The 25,746-nt window shown below is 43.3% G+C and overlaps 1 protein-coding gene and 1 long non-coding RNA gene across 2 annotated transcripts; one reads left to right on the top strand and one right to left on the bottom strand.

Annotated features, from left to right (window-relative positions):
* The first annotated feature begins 580 nt into the window (after positions 1-580).
* DCAF10 (DDB1 and CUL4 associated factor 10) lies at positions 581-24,362 on the top strand. The gene is made up of 7 exons (XM_073345721.2): positions 581-1,022; positions 6,836-6,949; positions 13,340-13,537; positions 14,031-14,233; positions 15,705-15,815; positions 16,919-17,064; positions 23,111-24,362. Exons 1-7 carry the CDS (start codon positions 688-690, stop codon positions 23,477-23,479), a joined length of 1,476 nt encoding a protein of 491 aa, XP_073201822.1. The 5' UTR covers positions 581-687; the 3' UTR covers positions 23,480-24,362.
* LOC140911822 (uncharacterized) lies at positions 1,846-17,603 on the bottom strand. The gene is made up of 2 exons (XR_012159138.1): positions 10,651-17,603; positions 1,846-9,357 (listed from the first exon to the last, which is right to left on the bottom strand). It is a non-coding gene; the product is annotated as an uncharacterized LOC140911822 (long non-coding RNA).
* Positions 24,363-25,746: the final 1,384 nt, after the last annotated feature.

Consider the following 25,746-nt stretch of genomic DNA (forward strand, 5'->3'; position numbering starts at 1 on the left):
GCCCTTTTCGAAAATGGTTGGACTGTGTGAAATGTGATCTTTTCTCCTTTCTCGGTGCCTAGCTGAACCCCCCCCCCCCCATTTTAGTGATAAAAGGTTTGTACGTGAGACGCCTCCGGCTGGATCCAAAATTCACGGAAGCCAGGGACTGCCCAAGGAGCCGCAGCTCTTCCCGCCGGTACCGCCCTGCCCCCCACGCCCCTCTCCCCAGCCGGCAGCAGGCGCGGAGCTTCCAGGGAGCGGGGGGCAGCCGCGCAGGGGGTGCGCCCCCCCCGCCCCCGGCAGGCTGTGCTCAGGGATTGATGAAGAAGGGGTGAAAGGGGCGGTAACGCGGCAAGATCCCTGACTTCCCTCCCTAGCCCCACCCCATTCACACCCTCTTCCCCTCCCCCAGCTTCACTCCAGTGTGTGTGTAGACAGGACTCCCCCGTGCCGGGGGTGGGCTGATCCCGCGCGCGGGCTGGGTCCGGCTCTGGGGGCACGTGGGCGGGGCGATGGCGAGGGGGGGGGGGACAGGAAGGGGCGGGGCCCGTGGGTGGCCCCGCCTCCGGCGGGGGCGGGGCCCGGGCGCGCGCGGGCGGTTTCCGGCCGGCGGCGCGGGCAGCAGCGGAAGCGGCGCTCGGGGGCCGGGCCCCGCTGCCGACGCGTCCCGCGCGCTGTGATGCGAGCGGCCGGGCGCGGCGCGGGATGAGCTCTGCGCGCGGGGAGGCGGCCGGCCCCTCGGGCCCGCCCCGCCGCCCGTCCCCCGCCCCGCCGCCCGGCATGGAGCCGCCCAGCGCCAAGGAGCCGCCGGGGGAGCCGCCGCCCGCCTCCCCCCAGGCCCCGGGGGGGGCGGCGGCGGGCGGGGGCCTGTTCGGGTGGCTGCGGGGCCGCTGCCTGGGCCGGGGGCTCTTCGTGGACCCGGCCCGCGACAATTTCCGGGCCATGACCGGGCTGTACAGCTCCATCCAGCCCGCCGACTCCGTGTACCTCAGCACCCGCACGCACGGCGCCGTCTTCAACCTGGAGTACTCGCCGGACGGGTAAGGCCCGGCCCCCACCCCCCTCGGCGGCCCCGGCCCGGCCCCCCCCCCGCGGTTCCCCCCGCCCCACATCCCTTACCCCCGCCGCCTCGATCCTCCCGTCCCCAGATACCCCCTCCCCACAGCGCTCCTCCTGGTCCCATCCCTACCCCCATCTCCTCCGTACCCACACGGATTGCAGCTCTTCCTCCTCCACACGCACACACGCTGCTTTTCCTCCCTCCTGGCCCGGACCCACGTCCAGCCCAATCCTCAAATCCCCTGCCCAGAACCACCCCCCCTTCCCCTCACACACACACACACCTGTGCCTGGCCCCATCCCTCCCCCACCCCTAGTCTGGACCCCCCCATGCCCCAATCCTTCCCTGCATCTCCCTATGCTGAGCCCCCACTCTTTCCAGCCTGGACCTCCACCATGACAGGGACCCTGTCACCTCCCCTCTCTGGGGAGCCCCCACCTCCAGATCAGTAAGAGACTGTGACCCATCTGGATATGTACCCTTCTGCAGAAAGACTCCTTCCCATTCAGGTGGGGGACTGAGGGGTGGCCCTGCTGGGGCATAGTCCAGTATCTTCCCACCCCCTCACCTGGACAGGTAGGAGACTGCTGGGACCCACCTGAGATACTCCCACCCTGACATTCCCTGGGGGAGGGACCCCCTGAAATCCCTAGGGGTACAACAGAGCTTTCTACCCACCATGGGCAACCAGTGGAGATGATCTGCTCCCTGGCGAAGCCCAGAGAGACACTCTCATTCCTGGTTTCAGAGTAGCAGCCGTGTTAGTCTGTATTCGCAAAAAGAAAAGGAGGACTTGTGGCACCTTAGAGACTAACAAATTTATTTGAGCATAAGCTTTTGTGAACTACAGCTCACTTCATCGGATGCAACTCTCATTCCTGGGACAGAGGGATTTTGTCTCTGATGGGGATCGAGGGTGTCTGCCATGTGGGGAATTGGGTGCTGATGGGCCTGTCTCTGCACCCCCATGTGGGTCTGATTGGGTTTGGGATGATGCTTAGGTCACACTATATGGCAGAGGACTGAAGGGTGGGTAACACTGTTGTACTCAGCTGCAACAGTAGGTATCATGATCACAGGATGGACAGTAATTGCCTTGAGGGGGGAAATAGAGGGCCAAAATCCACTCATTAAACAGCACTTAGATGACTAGAATGTTTTTCAAAGGTTGAACTGTCTCTCTAACTAGTTGGAGGCTTAATACAATTACAATTAATAGTCTCAGGAATTTGACTGAGGTCAGTAACTATCCCTAGCCCTGCTGGGGAAATTGAAGGAGAGTGAATTGCACAAGATCACACAATAAAGCTGTGAACAGAACTTGAGTTTTCCACCTCCTAATCCTCTGTCCCATCTGCTGGACTTATATGATAACGGAGGATAAAGGTACTGATAGATGCAACTTACGATCCTTGGGGAAAGTCTCTAACAAGAAGCTGCTAAAACTGGCAACTGCAAGATGACAGGAGATATCCTGTGAATGGGTAAACTGGTTAACAGGCTGCAAAAAGTAGGAATAAACAACCAGTTCTCTGTAAACAAAATGTTTAGTAATGGGGTATGCCTCAGGTACGAGCACCAGTGGTCAATACCTGGACCTTAAAGAGGAGTAGATGGTGAGGTGGCAAAAGTTGCTGTCACATGATTTGTTAGTCAAGATTTAGGAAGGAGTTGTGAAAAATTCCTACCCAACCTAGCAGCACAGAGTAACTGGGCAGCATGATGGCAGATGCAAGTCATAGAAAACAGTTCAGTATTCGGTGGTGGGTAAAAAAGTGGCTTAGATGTTAGGCTGTATTTAGGAGAAAATAAAGAATAATACGGAAAACATTATGTAAACTTGATGGTATGTCCTCACCTTGAATAGTGCATTCAGTCTCTCTGCTAAACCTCTCGAAAGCAATGAATGGGAAAGGCCAATTGGATAATAAGGGAACCAAGAGGATGCTCATTAAAACTATGAAATCAACTACTGAAACCAATATATTTAAAATATATCTAATTCTGTGGAACTTCCTATGTTAGGTTATTAGACTGAACAGTGATTAGACATGTATATAAACAATAGCATTTCTTTTAAAATAGCATATCCAGAAAGCACAAAGTATCCTTTCAGGGCCTATATAATCTAATAACGATTTGGGATAGGAAAAAAGTCTTTCTCATAGACCGGGGGGTAGTAAAGTAGATACTGGGACAAGACTGACTCTTGACCTGTCTTGGAATAACAATAGCTATATTCCTACTCCTAGGCAGGTGTTAAAAGTTAAACCAAGTTTCCTGATTTGACAAACCCATTCCAGTTTCATTTGCTGTTCTGAAAGTTTAACCAGTAAAAATCCAATGTTGGTGTGTGAGTGCATTATTAAAGTGTATGCTTTGTTATTTGGCTGAAGAGAGAATGAATCTATAGGTCTCCTGCCCATTGATGTGTGTGTGAGAATAAGGAACCGAGCAGATGCCGTAAGAGACGCTGTCGAGATTTGTAGGCCAAAAAGTTTTGATCACTTCTTGCTTGCAAAGTCTTTGTCGTTCAGTGTGGTAATTTCACCAAATCTTTTAAAAAGATTTTTACACTAATAAAGTGGGGTGTATTCATGTTGCGGGTAGGGAAATTCAGTAAAGAAATAAATCTGTCTAATGCTTTCAAGAGTTAATTTAAAAAAAAGCTACACTGCCAAGGCTTAACTACAATGACACCGTGTATTGGGACCAAAGATTTTGTGTTAAGGCTGAATTCTGTTTGCCTTACATATGCAAATAGTACCACTGAAGTCAATGGGACTTGAGAATAAGTAAGATGAGCACAGCTTGGCCCAGGGAGTGGCATGGTATGTAAATGGTTACAATTCTGTTGTAAAACAGCTGGTCACAAGCTACTGGAGACAACTTTGAACCTCTTCGACTGAGCCATCGCTTTAATGACTACCTGCGCCATGTTTGAGCCAATGGGCCTCTGGGTTACAAAAACTAGTTCAAGATCTGGGACTTGCTGTATTCACTCTTATGCCAAAAAGACAGTGCTAGGCTGGGGGAGACCAATGTCAGTTCTAAGGTCTTACCTTGGGAGACCCACTTGGACTACAAACAAATGACTTGAGCCATTGGAAAGCTGTGGATCTCCACTGTCCAGCAATATAAAGTATTTGCTTATAACTGCAGCAGGTCCTATGACGGGATTACGTAGTCGAGATCTGATTACTATCTTGTTGCTTTTTCCACTTCCATTGACTCTAGTAGAAGATATATTACCAACAGTGAGCATGTAGTAACAATAGTAGGAAGCATTTATAGAGGATTAAGCAAGTGCTGTTTTGTGTGATGAGAAGTTTTCTTACACTGGGACTCTTGCACTGGCATAGCTACAATGAAGCATCACTTCAGACCCCTAGTGTACATGTGCTGCACGGATGTAAAAAGTCACTTGCAGTGGTGCCAGCGTAGCTACCTCACTACAAAAGTACTCATTGTAGACAAGGCCTAAGCTGCCTTTACACATCCGATGATCCTGGGCGGATTTGGGAACCAAATTGACACTTGGCGCAAGTTAGCAGGCACAGGCCTACTGTAACTTATGCTAGCTAGAACATTCCCCATGGGATCATTCTACTGGTTGAGGATTTGGTGGAGCACATTTTCTTCTTGGCTGAAATACCCCATTGCATCACTCTACACTACTCAAGAATCCTCTTATGCTGGGGAAATCCTTAGCTTCCCATTTAAGGCAGCTCTAACATCAGTTTGTGTAGCTCTAGAGATGCAAAGTGAGCTTAGTAATGCTGCTCATCTGGCTCAGTGATACTCAGCTAATTTTAAAAACATAAATGTTGTTTGGTAGTGAAATGGGATACCCTTGATTAATGCAGAACCAGACTTCCCCAAAAAATTACTGTTATCTTATACCTATGTGCCTCTCTGGGATTTTTGTAAATTGTCTTGCTGCCATTTGCTTTCCTAGTATTATCTGTGAACATGCCCCGAAAAGGATCTTAGGTTCTCAGATTCTGCGAACAACTTTTGACAACTGTTAACATCAGTGAACAGGTACGCCTAGGCCAGTCTTCACTGCATTTATAGCAGGATAATTAACACCTGCTAGCTATTGCTCTGTAAAACCCTCATGGAGACAAGGCTTTGTAGTTTTTATCGCAAGGTGGGGCTCAGTGAGGTGAACGGGATGTTGATCTTGCTTACGTACATTGTGGTAAAAGCTACCTGTGTCTTACCTCCTCTAGGATTGTACAGTGAGATAGCTAACCCACATTTAGTTTTATCCCGCTGTAAATAACTACCTTTCGGTTGTGAAGACACCCTTAGCCACAGCTAGTGACAAATGACACATTTGCAAATCTTTCCTCTGACTTCTACCTGTGTTTTAAATCTTTAAGATTTAGTAACGCACATCAGCTTTATTTTCTTCTAAAGTTTTAAGAATAAATGGTTGAGTCCTAAAATAGCCAAGTATTTTAAAGTTCTAAATGATTGCCAAATTCTGCTCCAAAAGCGTGGGTTTTTTTTTTTCACATGCTGAATAATTGAGAAGTTTAACAGAGCTCCTCGAATGGTCAGATTATCCTTAAATGGCATTCTATTTGAATTTTTTTAAAATTAGTCAGTTTAAAGGAATTCTGCTTTCTGACAGAGCACTCTTTAAATAGTGTATCCTGAATGTTTTCTTTCCACTGACTTCAGTAGGCTTTGGATCAGGACCCAAGTGAGCAGCTACCTAACTCAAAATAATTATAAAGAAAGGGATAAGCTATTATGACTGAGTGCAAACTAATCTGACTTTCAGAAACAGCTGCCTGAAATGAAGTAATTATCTGGTTTGGTTAGTATTGGTAAACATCAAATAGTTTTAAATTGCAAATATTTTTGTTTATATTTACTGGTCAGTTGCTGATTACAGAATACCTGCATGTGTATTAGTTTGAAATGATCCAAACACATACATTACAACTGGCAGGGTGGTGAGACATGACCCAGATTCTAGAGTTCTCACATGTGTTCCAAATGTACTTAAGTACTGCTACTGTCCATTGCGTGTGTATTAGAGGTTTCTATCTGAGGATCTCAACACATGAATTAATATAGCTTCACAGTACCCTTCTGAGAGGCATGTATTCTCATCGTATAGCTAGAGGAAGATGGTTAAATACCCAAGGACGCATGGGAAATCCGTGATAGAGATGGGGAATAGAACCCACATCTTCACTACTACTCTTCATCCTTCTTTTCCTGTCCTTATTACAGACAATAATCCTTAACCAATCAGTGCACACTTTCCCACCTAGGAACCCCTAGGTTAGAATATAAAGTACTGCACTGATAGGGCAAAGTGTCCTTAAAGATCACTGTAAAAACTGTACTAAAATATACCTAATTGTGTCATCAAATGTTATGAAGTAACATCCGTTCAATAGCTATAAAACAACCATACTACATATAAAACACTCTGAATAAAAAGATCATGTGATCACACCAGCTGTGCATCAATGTATGCCAACAGCCAGGCTGTTGAGGAGATGGAATCTTTCTGAAAAGGTAGTAGAGGAATTGACTTGGTAAGGGAGTAAGCAGTAGATCAGTTTCCACTGTACAATCGTGAAGTAGGAAGGGTTTAAGGAAAAGGTAACTGTACAAAGCCCATCAGAACAGTATCCATCTGTAAAATGTGAACATTTAGCAATAAAACAGAGATGAATCAATGACAACAGCTGTAAGGGTTACTTGTCAGTGTTTGCAGCCTTCATTTCTCTTTACTAACTGCAAGATACCTCTCTCCCTTTTCAGGTCAGTGCTGACTGTTGCTTGTGAACAGACTGAGGTCCTGCTTTTTGACCCCATATCTTCAAAGCACATCAAAACTCTCTCTGAAGCTCATGAGGACTGTGTGAATAATATCAGGTTAGTATCATGGGAAACAAAACCAAACTTTCAGTAAATAGAACTCCAACATTTTTCCTAACTGTAGGTGTTAACATGTTCATGATGCTGTAGTGATATACAGATCAGTCCTGTGCTATTCTGTGCTTTTTGTCTTGTCAGCAGACAATGTGGTATAACTATACCAGTTCACAAACTGCAGTATGGGTGTGGGGAGAAAGTTGATGGAGTATCTTACAAATAAGAGAGCGCACAATGCAATATTGAACATATACATACAACGCACCTTTGTCCCTTTAAGTCTCAGGCTGGAGCAAGTATAGCTAGAAGAAAGAATGTTACTGGAAGCAATGTAGTATAGTGGATAAGGGCCTGCACTGTGCATTAGGAGATGTGGGTTCTAGTCCCAGCTCTGCCACTGCTTCACTATGTGATCTTGAGCAAGTCACTTCACCTCTTTGTGCCTTTTTCCCCTTCGACACATCGTCTGTTTTTACTGTGAGTAAGCACCTTCTTCCATCCTTCCTAGAGGTGGGGATGGGACAACTCCCACCCAGAGGTGGCTGTGAAAGATAGGCCAGCATGACATATGGTGGGAAGAGTGCAGGGACTGAGTTTCTCAACATGGCATTGACCTTCCTGCTAGAGCCCTTTACTCTTGTCTTTTATTTGCCTCTAGTTTATAGATATTTGGTGTATTGTCAACTCCGCTTTTGCTTTTAGAGATCCCACTCGCTGTAAATGCTCATTCTGATACCCTGCCCTCTTTTATATTGTAAATTTCCAAACCTGGGATTCTTAAAATATTCTACTCCTGAAAAGTGAAAGAGTAAAGATGGCTAATGGGGTTCTGGGTTCTGTATCACAATGTTTTTCTTATCAAATGTGCTCAGTTTACAACTAAACCTGCGGTGATTTAACCTGCAAGCCCTACAAATGCAACATGAGCTCGGAGTCGAGCTGAATTCTTTCCTCTTCACGCAGCATCACCAACAATAAACCAGACCAAGTACGCCCTCAGTGTACAACCCAGATACCTAAGAGATCTATGGATGACAATGTTACAGAAGTAATTTTTTTAATGTGTAAAGATAACTGACTGGAACTGAGTTGATCTGCAAGGAAGGGTAGAATTAAGCTCTCACCCATAGCTATGTTGGCCCGATAGAGCTAACCAGGGTCCTCTCCAGTGTATTTGGTCATGTCCACCTTGAGTGAAAAGGTGCCATTTTTACATAGTTACTGAGCAATGTAGAACTGGTTTCTATTTTGAAAAAATACAACGTCTCTGGTGTGTTACCACCATTCTTTTTCCGTGGTTTGAGGTTCTTGCCTTGCTGCAACCTCTCCCCTTAAAGCCAATCCCTGCTGCACTGTCTTTATTTATTCTGGATCTGTTTAATCATTTCAAGCACCTCCCTTACAACGCTTTCATCTGCACAAACAGTGTTGTCATTTTCCTCTGTGCTGAAGCAAAGCAAGCTCATAGATTTTAATGCCAGAAGGGATCGCTGTGATCATCTAAGTGGACTTGCATTGTGTAGGTCATAGAACGTCACCCAGTGATTCTCCCATTGAGCCCAACGAACTTGTGGTTGAAGCAGAGTGGATATTTTTAGGAAGAATCTTGATTTAAAGACTTTCAGTGATGGAGAATCTGCTAGTTCCCTTTTTAAGCTGTCCCATCGGCTAATTACTCTCACTGTTCAGTTTTTTTTAATCACACCTTATTTCCAGTTTGAATTTTTCTAGCTTCAGCTTCCAACCCCGGGCTCTTGTTCTGCTAGATTAAAGAACCTTCTGGTATTGGCTGTCTTCTCCCTGTGTATACTTGTAGACTGTGATCTAGTCAAGTCATGGGTCTGAACCAGGGTTTTTGTCTGAAGCCCAGAGATTATCAGTATAAAGAATACTATCAGGTGATACCGAAGTGCTTCATTTGATGACTGTAATAATCTGACTAGACCATCCATAGTCTTGCACCATTCCCGTTTCAAAGTCTTCTTACTTGGCAGAAGGTAAAGTGCCTGACTTCTATTTTTCCCAGTGTGTCTCCTCACTAAATAGTGGAGAGCCGCTATGCACATTTGCGGCAGACGTTGGGTGGTGTGTACAGACTGATGCAAGTGTGTAGTACATCTGCCTCGTTTCATGCATAGGTTAGTCGGTGTGGAGTGAATGAAGTCAGGGGACAGCATATTGAACGGTCAGAATACTCAGGGTGGATAAAGATCATGGTTTTCTTAAAGATTTTGTTAATCATTTCTTTTTTAAATATATGTTTACATTAGTTTTTTTTATTTACATGTTAGTTCTTTACTTCCTGTTTTGTAGTCTTAAATTACTGAAGCTGGTATACTCATTTTAGTGAGCATCCTTTCAGACTTTTTTTCTTGTAAGAACTTTTGCACTTAAAATCCATGTCCGTGCTGAAAAAGAAAAATCGGGGGCGTCACTGATATATTTACTGTCAGACATAAAACTGGTATGCAAATGGCTGTAAATATAGCACAGGCTAACACCACGTTCCTATAGATTGAAATTTCATAAACCAAGAAAGCTGAAATGCTTTCATCAGGGTTTGCAACCTGAAGTCAATGGGATTTAGGATTTTTGGAAAAATCCCACTTTTACGTGCCTAAATATAGGTTTAGGAGCCTAGGCCCTGCTTTTGGAAACTTTGGCCTGTGTATTAGTTAATAACTTTTTCACTGTTAACGAGGAGCAATTTTTGTTTTCAAGTGACAGATTTTGACACTAATGCTTTCAGTAATGATATCCCTGATGCTGCGGGCACTTATGGGCATGCTTAACTTTAACTACATTGATAGTCCCACTGAAGCCATAGGGACAAATCATGTGGGTAAAGTTGTTATCTTAAGCATTTGCAGGATCCAGACCTTCACTTCCAATATTCTGTGTTTTTTGCCTCTAGCAGTTTTGCAACATTGCGGTGATACTGTACCAATAGTGGTATTTAGAAAAACAGCACTTATAAATTAGGTTTCAGAGTAGCAGCCGTGATGGTCTGTATTCGCAAAAAGAAAAGGAATACTTGTGGCACCTTAGAGACTAACAAATGTATTTGAGCATAAGCTTTTGTGAGCTACAGCTCACTTCATCGATGTGACATTTCTTAGTCTCTAAGGTGCCCCAAGAACTCCTTTACTTATAAATTAGTTCATTTTAAATTTTAATCTAAAGTTGCAGTATCATACATTTTTAAATTAGTTTTACAAAGCCTCAACCTGATCTAAATCAGTGACTTCTTAGAAAAAATCCAGTGGCTTAAGTCACCTTGACTTTATATCATTCCACCCTGAGAATAACTAAATTATTGAATTGCCATGTTCACTGTTCAGTCCAGCGTGTGCACTGAGTTAGGCAGAGGTCCTGTATAGGAAAAGTGTGTGGTTGTCATTAAAAGCGGTATCATAATCCAGATGCACAAAGGGGTGGAGTTCCAGCTATGCAGGCATTCCATGGCTCTTGAGTGCGTGACTACACTACTCGATCTTTTAGTGCAGACTTTTTAGTATGGAATTATTTAAGATTTTAAATTTATTTTTGTAGAGGGAAGTGATTGGGGTGGGGGGGGAAATAAAACTGTAGGACCAAGTAGGGAGAGGTTGGAGGAAGATGAGGAGAAAGGCCAAGAAACTAGAAGAATGAGGTCTGGCAGCAGAAGTTAGTGATTGGAGAAAGGTGGGAAGAAGGTATACCTGACCTCCTGTGATGGCAAATCCTAGGAGAAAATTGCACAGGTGTGTCTTACTCCTGTTACCGCTTTTTTAGATATGTGTTCAATCCTGTACAGAGCTCCCTCTGCTGGCTCTTGTCGCCACAGCAAGCAATATTCCCAGAGTTTTACTGTCTTCATGCTGGTGCCTACAATAGGCAGTGAAGGAAACTACAGACGAAACCAGTAGGGACTGAAGTGTTTGCATTTGAGATTCTGGAGATATTACGAACGCTCTGGATAAATAAAAAGAAACAACGCCAAAACATCAGTAGTGTCTTTAAACATTTTCATGAGTCGCAGTAAAAAGGCAAATACTAAGCTAGGAGGATAAAAATGCATATTTCACTATGTCCTGGTCAGCTCTTTGTTGGACTAACTCTCCTGTATTGTTGAAGGGCGTCTTTATACACTTCTCAGTCAGTTTGGGGCCAGATTTTCAGAAATTCGTGTACTCAAGGTAGTAATGCAATTACCCTGGGTGGTGGAGTACAAACATGGCCCAGTCCAGATTTAGTTAGTTGTGTGGCAGCACGTCTGAAAATTTGACTACCGTTAACTTTCTTCAGTCACCAAAACTTTGAAACAATCTGCTTTTTCAATAATATTAATAGGTCACAATGAGGTGAGGTCTCCTTGTGCTCGGGTCAAAATCCCTTACTAATTTCCTTGGATATTTAAGTGACAGTGGTGTGCTGTATAAAACCCCAAGGAGTTTGTGACTTAGCCAGAAAATATTTCAGGCATAAGATGCACTGGCTAACCCAGCTAGGTGAGTGCTTTTTACAGTGGGACAGGGTTTAATAATGGGCTAATATTGGTAGGCTTCACAGAAAATGTGTTCTGTTTTTCTTAAAGGAGGGATTTGAATGGAGAGAAGCTAGTGATTTTGTCCAGCAGGGATGGAAGGGACAGCATGGGAGGAAGAGTCAAAGGATGTGGTAAGGAGGGAGGGGAAAAAAGAGTAAAGAACAGTACCATGTCATCTTAATTCAGTGAAACCTACTAGAACCTTGTGCTATCTAAAGTGTGGAGATGAGGATTCCTGTATCTTTCAGCACTCTGCCTGTTGACAAGAGTGGAGCGATTCTGAAACCAAAGTGAAGGCTGCAGGTCTAAATGAAGTCTGACAGCCTTGAGAATATCCCTCTAATAAAGAGGCTCCCCAAAGGGAGTCTTCTGCTAACGGTGGTCTGAAAGCTGGCTGGTCACGTGATGCTAATTTCTAGCGTCCAGCTGCTAAACTGTACTAAAAGGCAGTTAAAAATACAGTCAATCCTTCCCTAGTATCTTCTGCAAGAGCAATTGCTTTAGTTGCCACAGGGATGACAGGCTATATATAGTACAGTGTTGGGTGCCTATATAGATCTGTAGAGAAATAAATGACTAATTTAATAGTATTTGCTTGATTCTCCATCAGTTAAGAAATGTGTTTTATTCCCCTGCCCAAAAAGTATTTCTGGGGGAGATCAGTGTCACCAGTGCTACCTAAGACACATTTGGGCCCCTTTTCTATTTTAGTGGCAAGCCTTATAAATCCAATAAACACTTACCGCACATCTTCCATGGCAGTTTGGCTTTCAGGGGCGTCATTCCATACATCTATTAAAAGGCCAGCCATTATTCTACAATCTGCTAAAGATGTGGTAGCAGGTAGTGGGACATGGAGGGACTTGGGGGGGTCATTGCATTCAAAGCACATGTACAGCGCTATGGCCGCAAGTGCTAATGGATGGATAAACCGATCAATCTCAAATAGGAGTAGGGGCTGGCAATACCTCTGTGTTTGGCATTGGTGTGACCATTACTGGAATGCTGTATCCTGGTCTGGTGCCCACAATTCAAGAAGGCTGTTGATAAATTGGAGAGGTTTCAAAGAAGAGCCACGAGTGATTAACAGAATGGAAAACATCTTGTAGTGAGAGACTCAAAAAGCTCCATCTATTTTGCTTAATAAAGAGTAGGTTAAGGGGTGACTTGATTAGTCTGTAAGTATCTACATGGGTAACAGAAATTTGATAATGGGCTCTTCAGTTTAGCACACAAAGGTGTATAACAAGATCCAATGGCTGGAAGTTGAAGCTAAACAACTTCAGACTGGATATAAGGCATACATTTTTAACAATAAGGGCAATTAAAAATTGGAACAACTTATCAAGCGTTGTGGTGGATTCTCCATCACTGGAAATCTCTAAAATCAAGTCTGGATGCTTTTCTAAAATATATGGCAGGTTCAAACAGGAATTAATTCAGGAAAGGCTTGTGTCCTGTACAGGAGATCAGACTAGGTGATCACAATGGTCCCTTCTGGCCTCATAATCTATGAAAACCACCAATGGGACATCCCTGAGACAGTTTTTAAGATGTGTCCATGCTATGAAAAAATATTGCCCTCCCCTGCTCTATTTCCATAGATCTTGTTAGCTGCTCTCTTTAGTTTGTCCCTGGAGATGAAATATGAAACTGATACTTATGTTTTTGCCTCAAAAAGAGTGGTAAGATTCACATCACTAAACTGTCTGCTACTGCAAACTATCCATCCTTTGTGTGTGGCTTTATTTTTATAAATCATAATTCCCAGTTCAGGAGTAACAGTCTGAAACATCTTAGACACACAAGGCGGACAAGACTGTGCTTGCTTTACAATATTTAACTGTCTGTCAACTTCACAGGTTTCTAGATAATCGACTGTTTGCAACTTGCTCTGATGACACTACGATAGCACTTTGGGATCTGAGAAAGCTAAACACAAAAGTGTGCACTTTACATGGTCACACAAGCTGGGTGAAGAACATCGAATATGACACCAATACCAGACTACTAGTAACATCAGGGTTTGATGGTAATGTGATCATTTGGGACACCAACAGGTATGTGAATATGGGTTATGTATGGTCATTAAATATATGAAATGTGATAGGGACAGGGCTCTTTTAAAATAGATACATTCATCTTGGATGAAACTCTATTGCTCCTAATGGAAACTTAATACATTCTTAAATTTTGTCACTGATTGCTCATCAGCCAATGGTGATGATCAAGAATTAGGATTGCCTTATTGCGATGAAGATCTAGCAACTCAAAGGAGGTCAGATTGAAACAAAGCTGAAAATGTGCTGTATCAATCTAGAAATACAAGTGTGCACATTGAGGATCCCCACCCCCTATTTAAAGTCCAGTTTAAATGAGATCCATAAGAGTGTACAAATGGTGAATGAGTCAGTGGGGGACACAGAGTGCTCAGCACTTTTGAAAATCAGCTCATGTGTTTATGAATTGACCTGTGGATTTCAGAATCTAACTTTAGGCTCCTGTTTTTGCCAATCTTGGCCCTAATCATCTCTCTCATTTTGCACTATCCAGGTGCACCGAAGAAGGATGTCCTCACAAGAAGTTTTTTCACACCCGTTTTCTCATGCGGATGAGACTGACACCAGACTGTTCAAAAATGTTGATCTCCACCTCCTCTGGGTATCTTCTGATTTTGCACGACCTTGATTTAACCAAGTCCTTAGAGGTTGGCAGCTATCCAATATTAAGAGCCAGAAGAACTGCATCAAGTTCAGGTGAATTCTTGTTAGTAAAAATTTGTACATTGTGATCCATTTGATAGAGGTATATGTATACTGTTCCCTTAGAGAGTGGCTAAGAAGATTCTAGCAGGAAAGTGGCACTATGATAGCTATTTTACCTTGTTCAGGAGTGATTCTGGCCTGTAGTTAAGCTGACCTAAGTCCCCATATAGACAGCGCTAGATGAGTCAAACAACAAAATTCTTCCATTGACCTAGCTACTGCCTCTTGCGGAGGTGGCCTACCAGTGCTGACGGGGGAATCCCTCCCGTTGGTGTAGGTAGTGTCTACTCTGAAGCTTTGCTAGCATTTTAAGTGTAGATAAGCCTTAATAGGATACCACCAGAGAGTGATCAAATATGAAATAACTAATGTGGGAGACTGTTTCCTGTTGGTCTGTCACATGGGTGCTGTGAGATACTTAGTAGCAGGGGGAGGGATAGTTCAGTGGTTTGAGCATTGGCCTGCTAAACCCAGGGTTGTGAGTTCAATCCTTGAGGGGGCCATTTAGGGATCTGGGGCAAAAATTGGGGATTGGTCCCCCTTTGAGCAGGGGGTTGGACTAGATGCTCTCCTGAGGTCCCTTCCAACCCTGATATTCTATGATCCAGAGAACTCAGCAGCAGGATATTCTGTGGTTCGTGGTTCATTTTGCCACATTGCAAGAACTTAACAAAATAGTCCCCCAAATTAACAATGTACTCTGTGCCTCCCTTACTGTTTGGTGTCAGTCACTTTTGTCTTAGCAGAGCTACTATAGGCTGCCCAGTGGTCAATACAAGGTAACCTACTAAACATGCAGTGCTGCTCTGAAAAGGGACTTTATAAATGGCATAATGGGGCTTCATGTTATTTCCTAGCAAATTCTCTGTAGTTACTAGTGAATGGAGCAGATTTTTTCTAATTGCCGTCTGCCGTTCATACAGACCCTGAATCCAAGTTGAAGTTTGTTGTTTGACTCATCAGCACCCGTGGCAAAGATGCTGCAGGTCAGACCCTGACCCAAGTTACCCCTGTGCAGCCTCGGTCTAAATGGAGTTGCACAGGTGTGAATGAGAGACCGTTTTACCTTTCGGCATCCGTTACTGCAGAAGCATGAGCAGGAGAGAACCCAACTCCTAACTCTTAGACCCTAGGTTGAGTTTGTAGTGCTGGCAGTTTACTTGTAACAGATGCAAACATGGATCCATAATGGTACTTCTAGGGTTGTTTTTCAGAGCAGAGCCACACTTTAAATTGAAAAGAGTGCACTGAACACTAGCTTATTTGGGGTTAGAAGGAGTGGTTTGGTGCTCAATTGTTTGTGGTTTAAGGCACTTCTTGGGAAAGCACTGTCTTCATTAGTGAGCCATATTTGATTAGGGCTGTGCTGGTTTACGTTCACAGGAGGTTAAAATGAGATATATACAAAGCAAAAGAGCTTATCCCATCTGTCAGATTTACATGGCTGCTACTCTGGTTTCAGACACGACAGCTACCAGTTCATCTGGTCCTAGAGCTGTGGGTTCACCATGTCACCAAAATGATTCCGGTCCGTTGTCTGAGAAACACATGTCGCGACCCTCCCAACGAGAAGGTATGTTAAGACTAGAATAAAACGCATAGGTTCTTATGTGTAAGTGGGTCCAGTGAGTAGCCAAAATGTAAACGTGAATAAATAGTGTGTACTTTACTTTCCTACCTCTTATTGCTTAGGCTATTTTAAAAATCTCACTAGGCTTTACACAAATTCCGTACTATATATCATCACTGTATATAGAATGGTGATGTCCGGAGTTCTAATGTTGTTGCTTATCCCTATCTACTATGCCAGTTACCCTATCGTAAAAGGAAATTAGATTGGTTTGGCATGATTTGTTTTTGATAAATTCATATTGGCTATTACTTATTACCCTGTTATCCTTTAGGAGTTTACGAATGGATTGTTTTAATAATTTGTTCCATTATCTTTCCATATATCAGTTCACCTGTAAAATAGGGATAGCGTTGAGCATAAAGTCACTAATGACTGTGCAGTGCTCAGATGTTATGGTGATGTGAGGGTTGGTTATAGGAGTACCTAAATGTGAGGGCAGAATCTGCCTGCAGAACCTTTTAGTGGTGATCAACAAAAAGGAAAGAACCCAGCTTGAGATTCAGATCCCAGGGTGAGTTTGCACAGCTCGCAATAATATAAACATTGTTTACTTGTGAACTGAGCAAGGCTGAAACAGGAAGGCACTCCTTCCAACGCCCATTTTAGTGTTACTGTGGAACTGTGCTCTTTAAAAATATCTTGCAATGATGTTGAAAAGCTGAACATTTGTGTGATATCCTCTATCTTTGCACATGCGTATTAATGTCATCTGAGATGGGTTCACACAGACTTCTTAAAAGATAAGTTGTCAGAGCAGAATCAGGACTCTGGTCTCTTGCTGCTCTGCTACTGACTAATTGTACCCTTCAGCAAGTTACATAATCTCTGCCTCAGTTTACTTATCTGTGGAACTGGTATAAATGCTTTTTAGGGTGGTTAAGTTTGTGTTAATCCAGTTAGTCTCTCTTACAATGTGATGTAAGTTTCAAAAATTTATTTTTCATTTGATTGCGTTTTGCTATGTAGCGTTGGTCAATAGTGAAAAGAGATGAACTGTTGTGTAGTGATACTGTGTGACTTGTGGGTTGGTATCTCCCTCCTAGGTGGATCTCCACGAAATAGCCTTGAGGTTTTAACACCAGAAGTTCCTGGAGAAAGGGACCGTGGTAATTGCATTACATCGCTGCAGCTCCATCCCAAAGGATGGGCTACTCTTCTTCGGTGCTCAAGTAATACAGATGACCAGGAGGTAAAACAAACAAACAAACCATGGCACATACTTAAAAACTTAGCACTTAGAATAAGAAGTGTCAAATCCTAGAACTGCATATCAAATTCCTTAATTGTAGGTGAACGTGGATTTTGCATCTCCATGATTGAGTGCGGATTAACTTTTTCTGGTTACAATACACTGTTTTGGATTGAATTAGGAACGGGGTGACTAGTTGGTATTCAATTTATGCCATTTTCCTAATCTTTGCATTCCTATATTTAGGAATGATAGGAAGTGAACAGTAATGTGGGGAATCACCTGCTTTTCCTGACCACCATAGCATGCCTCTCTCTGGGAGATTTGCAGTGTGAATGTTTGTCCCATTCCATTTGTCGCATGGCATGCAGGTGAGAGCAGGAATTGGGTAGGCAGCCTGCATTTCAGTCTGAATGTGACCAGTAAGGACACAATCAAGGAAGAGGCGTTTGAGCTGAGAATTTGTCACTCTGACAATCTGGCAGAAGGAGCGTACAGTTTCTCACGGTAACAAGGACTTCAGGCTGCGCTGTCATCCGTCTGACTCGCCCTGCCATGGTGCGCAGTAGGTAAACAGAAGCTGCACCTGAGCGCTCCAGAGGGCTTCAGCAGAGCTCCTTAAAGACAGGCAAACGTGAACTATGGAAACACTTGCAGCCAGGGGAAAATGTGTGGCCCTTGGCAAGAGAGCAAGAGTGCAGATCCAGAATTATCGAGTGTTCTTAGTCAGAGAATAGCATACCACCTCCTTTGCCATTCCTGGTGTTTTGCAGGGAAGAAGCATGTGCTAGCAAGTTGAATCACTGACCCTACATTACCTGTGTGCTTCATGCAGGACCCCAGGAACTCAACACCAAAGACAAGGAGGACCAAGTTGTTGCGTTTTTTTGGCATTTTTTTAAATGCAAGTTTTGCCTTCAGGCTTTTGGTGGAGAAAACCACTCCTGCAAATCCAGAAGCTTGTCTACAGATAATGAGAGGCATCAGATTACACCATTGTTCTGAATAACTGTGCAGACATTAAAGCCTCAAGGAGTGTTCATAATAGCGTGTGGCGTTTATGTATGTGATACAACTTTGTATTCACAATACTTGGCTAAGCCAACAGTCTGCAGCAAATGTGATTCTTTACCAGTAGAGAATTTGTTGGCTGTCCTAAGCGTTTGACAACAGCAAATATCCTAAATATCATAGTATATGCCTGTTGGAGGTTATCAAGATATCTGTTTAATTATCTGCTTATAAAAGAGAGGCTTGTGTGCGCTGCTCTAAGAAATCTGATGTTACACTGCTGGCTCCTTAGCAGAATATCCGTGGATCAATGAATACCCTTCTGGAGAGACTTTGGTGGTAGAAGTTAGCATCTTGGTGTAAAACCACTGTCATAGAGTTTAGGGCCAGAAAGGCAGCATTAGATAATCTTGTCTGATCTCCATTATATCACAGGCCATTAAACTTTTATCCAGTTACCCCTGTGTTGAGCCTGATCACTTGTCTTTAGCTAAAGCAGATCTTCCAGAAATGCATCCAGTGTTTATAATCAGCTGCAGAACATGCCAAGCTATCATTTGTGAGCCACTGATTCCATCCTCTAGCAACCTTCTCCATCTTTGAAATGGTGAAAATAAAATTGTCCCTGAAATCTCATTGCCATTGCGAGTTGTGCTGGAGCTCGCCTGAGTAGTGCGCTAGGAGACCGAGGGCATATATTCAGGTCACTTTCTAAGAGCAAAAAGGCTTATTTTTAATAACATGTGCCAGTGATAAACCACATTGTTTAGGTTTCAGAGGAACAGCCGTGTTAGTCTGTATTCGCAAAAAGAAAAGGAGTACTTGTGGTACCTTAGAGACTAACCAATTTATTTGAGCATGAGCTTTCGTGAGCTACAGCTCACTTCATCAGATGTTTACCGTGGAAACTGCAGCAGACTTTATATACACACAGAAATCATGAAACAATACCTCCTCCCACCCCACTGTCCTGCTGGTAATAGCTTATCTAAAGTGATCAACAGGTGGGCCATTTCCAGCACAAATCCAGGTTTTCTCACCCTCCACCCCCCCACACAAATTCACTCTCCTGCTGGTGCTAGCCCATCCAAAGTGACAACTCTTTACATAATCAAGTCGGGCTATTTCCTGCATAGATCAAGGTTTTCTCACATCCCCCCCACCCCCATACACACACAAACTCACTCTCCTGCTGGTAATAGCTCATCTAAACTGACCATTCTCCAGGTTTAAATCCAAGTTAAACCAGAACATCTGGGGGGGGGGGTAGGAAAAAACAAGAGGAAACAGGCTACCTTGCATAATGACTTAGCCACTCCCAGTCTCTATTTAAGCCTAAATTAATAGTATCCAATTTGCAAATGAATTCCAATTCAGCAGTTTCTCGCTGGAGTCTGGATTTGAAGTTTTTTTGTTTTAAGATAGCGACCTTCATGTCTGTGATTGCGTGACCAGAGAGATTGAAGTGTTCTCCGACTGGTTTATGAATGTTATAATTCTTGACATCTGATTTGTGTCCATTTATTCTTTTACGTAGAGACTGTCCAGTTTGACCAATGTACATGGCAGAGGGGCATTGCTGGCACATGATGGCATAGATCACATTGGTGGATGTGCAGGTGAACGAGCCTCTGATGGTGTGGCTGATGTTATTAGGCCCTGTGATGGTGTCCCCTGAATAGATATGTGGGCACAATTGGCAACGGGCTTTGTTGCAAGGATAAGTTCCTGGGTTAGTGGTTCTGTTGTGTGGTATGTGGTTGTTGGTGAGTATTTGCTTCAGGTTGCGGGGCTGTCTGTAGGCAAGGACTGGCCTGTCTCCCAAGACTTGTGAGAGTGTTGGGTCATCGTTTAGGATAGGTTGTAGATCCTTAATAATGCGTTGGAGGGGTTTTAGTTGGGGGCTGAAGGTGACGGCTAGTGGCGTTCTGTTATTTTCTTTGTTAGGCCTGTCCTGTAGTAGGTAACTTCTGGGAACTCTTCTGGCTCTATCAATCTGTTTCTTTACTTCTGCAGGTGGGTATTGTAGTTGTAAGAAAGCTTGACAGAGATCTTGTAGGTGTTTGTCTCTGTCTGAGGGGTTGGAGCAAATGCGGTTGTATCGCAGAGCTTGGCTGTAGACGATGGATCGTGTGGTGTGGTCAGGGTGAAAGCTGGAGGCATGCAGGTAGGAATAGCGGTCAGTAGGTTTACGGTATAGGGTGGTGTTTATGTGGCCATTGTTTATTAGCACTGTAGTGTCCAGGAAGTGGATCTCTTGTGTGGACTGGACCAGGCTGAGGTTGGTGGTGGGATGGAAATTGTTGAAATCATGGTGGAATTCCTCAAGGGCTTCTTTTCCATGGGTCCAGATGATGAAGATGTCATCAATATAGCGCAAGTAGAGTAGGGGCTTTAGGGGACGAGAGCTGAGGAAGCGTTGTTCTAAGTCAGCCATAAAAATGTTGGCATACTGTGGGGCCATGCGGGTACCCATAGCAGTGCCGCTGATCTGAAGGTATACATTGTCCCCAAATGTGAAATAGTTATGGGTAAGGACAAAGTCACAAAGTTCAGCCACCAGGTTAGCCGTGACATTATCGGGGATAGTGTTCTTGACGGCTTGTAGTCCATCTTTGTGTGGAATGTTGGTGTAGAGGGCTTCTACATCCATAGTAGCCAGGATGGTGTTATCAGGAAGATCACCGATGGATTGAAGTTTCCTCAGGAAGTCAGTGGTGTCTCGAAGGTAGCTGGGAGTGCTGGTAGCGTAGGGCCTGAGGAGGGAGTCTACATAGCCAGACAATCCTGCTGTCAGGGTGCCAATGCCTGAGATGATGGGGCGCCCAGGATTTCCACATTGTTTAGCTCCATCTGACACGTTTTGCATTGGAATGGCTTTGTTCCATACCAAAGCAACTTCCACGTTCTGCAAGTGTCTTGCAAAGTAATTACTGGAAGCTTGACAGACTTGCACTGAGATGGATAATGACTAGTCTATGAATTGACAATCAAACCATTGTAAGATGCATTGTGTTACTTCGCACTAAAAAGTATTTTCCGAAAATGCAGATAACTGAGTTTCCTTGGCTAATTCAATGTGAGTGGCCTAAATGTTTCTCTTCTAAGAAACCAGTTTCTAACTAGGACACGTGGCTGCCTCATTCTTTCCTGTGCACATTTACATAAAGAATTAGACTCCAGTCCATACATTATGACTTAGATCGAAAAATTGTTACAGGTTGCTTTCCCAGCTTTGCTCCACACATCTCATTACGGTTGCAAATCATGAAAATTCGTCCAAGCTCAAGTCACAGTGGTGTAAACTCCAACTTGTCATAAGCTTAAAACAAAAAACCTCACCACCCTTAGGTGCTTATGCTGCAAATTAAAATTCTCTACTGGTGGCTAGTCAGGACAAGCAGAACACAGAGCTGCCCATAATGGACAAGCATTAGTAACTTCAAGAGTGAGCTCCGTTACAATGCAGTCAGAGGTGCCTAGATACAGGATTGCCTTTCCCTATCTATATAGGGGCAAAGAAACATCCAAAATAAATGGATGATTATTGGATAAGCATAAAGGATGGAAAGGCTTTTATAAAAGGTTTTGATGATGCAGGAGGTAGCTTAGTTACAAAAGAAGCTGGTAATGATACAACTCAAATGAGACTGCATGGACAGATTCATGACTCGGGTCAGTTCAGTATAGTGAATTGTTCCTCTTATCTGTTGGCTACATAACTAAAGGCAGCTTCTACACTCTCTGCAAGGGTACAGCCAGCTTCCTTTGTGAATGGTCTTGTGAGTGCTTCAGTAGATTAGTCTTGAGGATAATGAATGGAGTACCCTTCTTGTTGTTTTCAGAGGGATACTGAATTCTGACCTTCTGTTAAAGCCAAACCTTTTCCTCACAGTTTCATGAGTAGGATACAAAACTTTGCCAGATTAAGACATAATAATGTTGCTATATAGTTGGTTTTTTACAAATATTGGCGTCTCTAAAGCTAGCGTCTTGCATTGTTTTTTCCAGTCATACAGCACTTCAATGAATTGTTGCAAAAAGTGAAATTCACATTTTAAATGTAAAGACTTCTATGTTGTGTGCTACAAATTTGCATTTGAATAGTGATTTCAGAGCACTGGTAAAATTCAGTGTTTTGCATTAATATCTGATTTACATTCACAATTTAAACCCCAATCCTGCAAAAATGTAAGTACATGCTTCACTTTAACCACAAGTAGTGCCATTGAGTTCAGTGAGATTGCTCATGTGAGTAAAGTCACGTGTGCACCTCTTTTCAGAATCAGTGCCTTAAATGTGAATTGCAGTGACCTGTTTAGTAGGCCAACAAATACAAAAGGTACGACCTTGTCCTCTCCCTAACTTTAACCCCAAAGTGCCAGAGTGGTTTTCTCTCTAGTTATTTGTTCAGCAGTAGTTTGAGAAGCACTCAGTATGAATGAATGCCTTTTCCTAGGATACAGTTTCTAGATTGCCAACATTTGGATTAATGTTGGCTGGGACTAATGTACATATTGACATACTGCCAGTGATCTTCCTACAAAAGGTTTCTCTGTTTTCTTCTAAATGTTTTTTCCAATTTGTGTTGCGGTTCAAAGGGTGCAGAAATTGCAGTGTCTAATCATGAGTCACTGTATCGCAGTTCCAGTTGAGCCTCTTATTTCCTTGAGTGTTTCCTATGCTGCAGTAGGTGCATCTTCTCTTCTATTGAGCAGCCCTGCATTTTACTTCCTCCAGCTAAATCAGATGTTGTATTTTGAATGATTTATTTTAGCAACGACATACCTGCTTCTGCACTGAGAGAAATCCTGTGTCAGTTTTACCTATTCGGTTTAAAGGGGGGAAATGGCCTAAGGGCTGTTCTGTTTTAAAAAGCTCACAGCCATCAGTGGTATCAAAGGAGAGAGAAGTAAAGTGTTGGCTTTAGTTCCTGTGTCTCACTCCCTTCACCTACAAGGTGGGGTGAATGAATAACTGAGTTGCTCCTCGTGTATGTGGACAAATATAACTTTCCTCTCTCTCCCCTGTCTAGTGGACCTGTGTGTACGAATTCCAAGAAGGAGCCCCAGTGCGCCCCGTCTCACCTCGTTGTTCTCTCCGATTGACTCACTGCATCGAAGAAGCCAATGTAGGCCGGGGTTACATCAAAGAACTTTGTTTCAGCCCTGATGGTCGAATGATTTCCTCCCCACATGGCTACGGGATCCGCTTGTTGGGATTTGACACGCAGTGCAGTGAACTTGTCGACTGTTTGCCCAAAGAAGCCGGTCCCTTGCAGGAAATTCGCTCTCTGTATTCACACAACGATGTGGTACTGACGACCAAGTTTTCTCCAACGCATTGTCAGATTGCCTCAGGGTGCCTTAGTGGACGTGTTTCTTTGTATCAGCCAAAGTTCTAGGCACATCTTGCATCAACAGGAACTTCACAGATGTTTGTTTTTATAATTACTTCAGTTTGGTTGAAGTGTGTTCTTTTAACAAAAATCTTGTAAATGTGGACAAGATCATAATTACTATGGTCTGTGAACATAGCGATGAAATGAGTACTCAGTCCAGCACTGTGTGTGTTCTGACACTACAAGTCAGGCTCTGTGCATTCTGTTTTCAGCCTTCCATGCAAACCTTTGCTTCTGATGATCCAGTGCCACTGATTTCCAGGCTTTCTGGTTTCACAGTAGCACTTGTTGGTCTTTCAGTGTGACTTAGGGTGGACTATCTGCAAGATGTCTGGCTAGGGCTGAGGGAATTGTTACACCAAACAATGCCCACACATTTCCTGCTGGTACAATCTTTCCTTGCCACAAAGGAGCTGGACTTCCTGACATACTCTCATTTGGCCTCCGATTGCTGTAACTTTTCTCTACAACAATTAGGTAATGGAGCTGTTCTCCTGCACACTAGATTAGTTTAGCCACAAAGAAACACTTTCCTTTCACAATATAATGATTGACTAGAAAAATGTTTTCACCTTTCTGTAATGTTTTGCTATAGTTAAATCTCTTAGCTTGTTTTCCTTAATGTGCATATATTGTGTTTTATTATAAGGTGGTTGAAGGTCAGGGTGGAGATGCATTTCCTCCGTGAATTCAGTAGGAAGACATTGCCATATTGAGCAGGGAAGCCAGAGTTGATCATTGCAAAGTTGTTGTTTGGAATGTTTTGACATAAAATGACAAGTTAAAAATGCCCCCGGCGGAGTAAGTTGTGCCCCAGACACTAAGGTTTCTAATTGCTGCCCTTGTTGTAGGAAGCTTTCCACATTAATAAAAAATCGTAATCACATTTTGTTTTGAAACGTAAGAAATGCTACACTCTAAGTTTCCCTTTGTGTTACCAAGGCTGAGCTGCATAATAAAATACCCTTTTGTAACATGCCCAGATCTTAGCCACCACCTTTGCAAAAGAATTAGCCTGCAGAGAGCCTGTTGTCATTCTGCCAAATGAAGCAGCCCTTCAGATTCCACAGTCAGTCTGGAACAGAGCACAGTATATACAGGCTAAATATATAATTATCTGGATTCAACTGGATTTTTCAGCAGCAAGAATGCACGGATATAATTACTCAGTTTCACTTATCCTCAGTGCTGTTTACCCTTCTGAACATACAGTTGCTTCACTAGTAATCACAAGAACATAATGTTCTGAATATCATTTTTATCTGCAGAAAAAAAGATTGTCCTCTAGTGGCTCAAAACCCAACAGTGTGCAAGTGGATGTAGGTATAATTTCATAGTATGGGTAGAAAGCAAATGAATTTAATCATATTTAAAATTTGGAATTCCTATTGCATGAAACTAGGAACTAAACTTCGCCAGACTTGACAAGTGCACAGACTATCGTTAAGGAGGAGATGAACGTGGCTTCCTCCTAGTCCCCTTCTGGAGGCAGCAAACCTTTCTACATGCTCTTAGTAGGGACACTTGCTCAGCTACAGTACTAACTAGGTTAAAAAGCTTTTTTAAAACCCACAGTCAGTTTAAATATATAGGAATGAGACTTTACACTAGAAATTGCCAGTAAAAGACTTCCTAACCTAAATTGTACTTAGCTTATCCCTGAGGCTTTAGTAAGTGAAACACTCCTGGGGACTTGTCCTGATTTGGACCCAGTGAAATGGGAGAATTTTGTCTGAAAGAATTTAGATTTTAGTCCGCAGTGGTATCTGAAGGGATTTTAAACAAAATATACTTTAATGTAGATTGACTCTTGAACAAAAAACAGTCTGCAGAAGGCACTACAGGTCCAGGGTGGAAAATTAAATGCTGATTAGGTCCAGTAGATGAAGATCTGGAATCCTGCTAATGGACTGGATCACTCCATGAGTCATGCCCTGTGTGTGTATACCAGAACGGATCAGTGGAACTCACTCTGAGTGGCTGGTGCCTCATGGGAAAGCTTTGGAGAAACTGATTTAGGAACCCAGCTGCTTTTTGCTACTGGGGGTATTTGCATGAAGATTGGATTGTTGTTGCTTTTGGAGGAAGGTTAATCTACTCCTGTGTCATCTCCTGTTTGAAATTATATTTAACTCCATAGCAACTAATTGTTTGAGGATTGAGTTCAAGTGACTGAACATGCAGCAACTGAGAAACGAAATTCCCTATTTCCACACAAAATAAGCCGGAGTTGTTGAATCCTTCCCTATCCACCCCCATTTCTCCTGTAT

This window comes from Lepidochelys kempii, chromosome 5 (assembly GCF_965140285.1).
Source record: "Lepidochelys kempii isolate rLepKem1 chromosome 5, rLepKem1.hap1, whole genome shotgun sequence".
Lineage (NCBI taxonomy): Eukaryota > Metazoa > Chordata > Testudines > Cheloniidae > Lepidochelys > Lepidochelys kempii.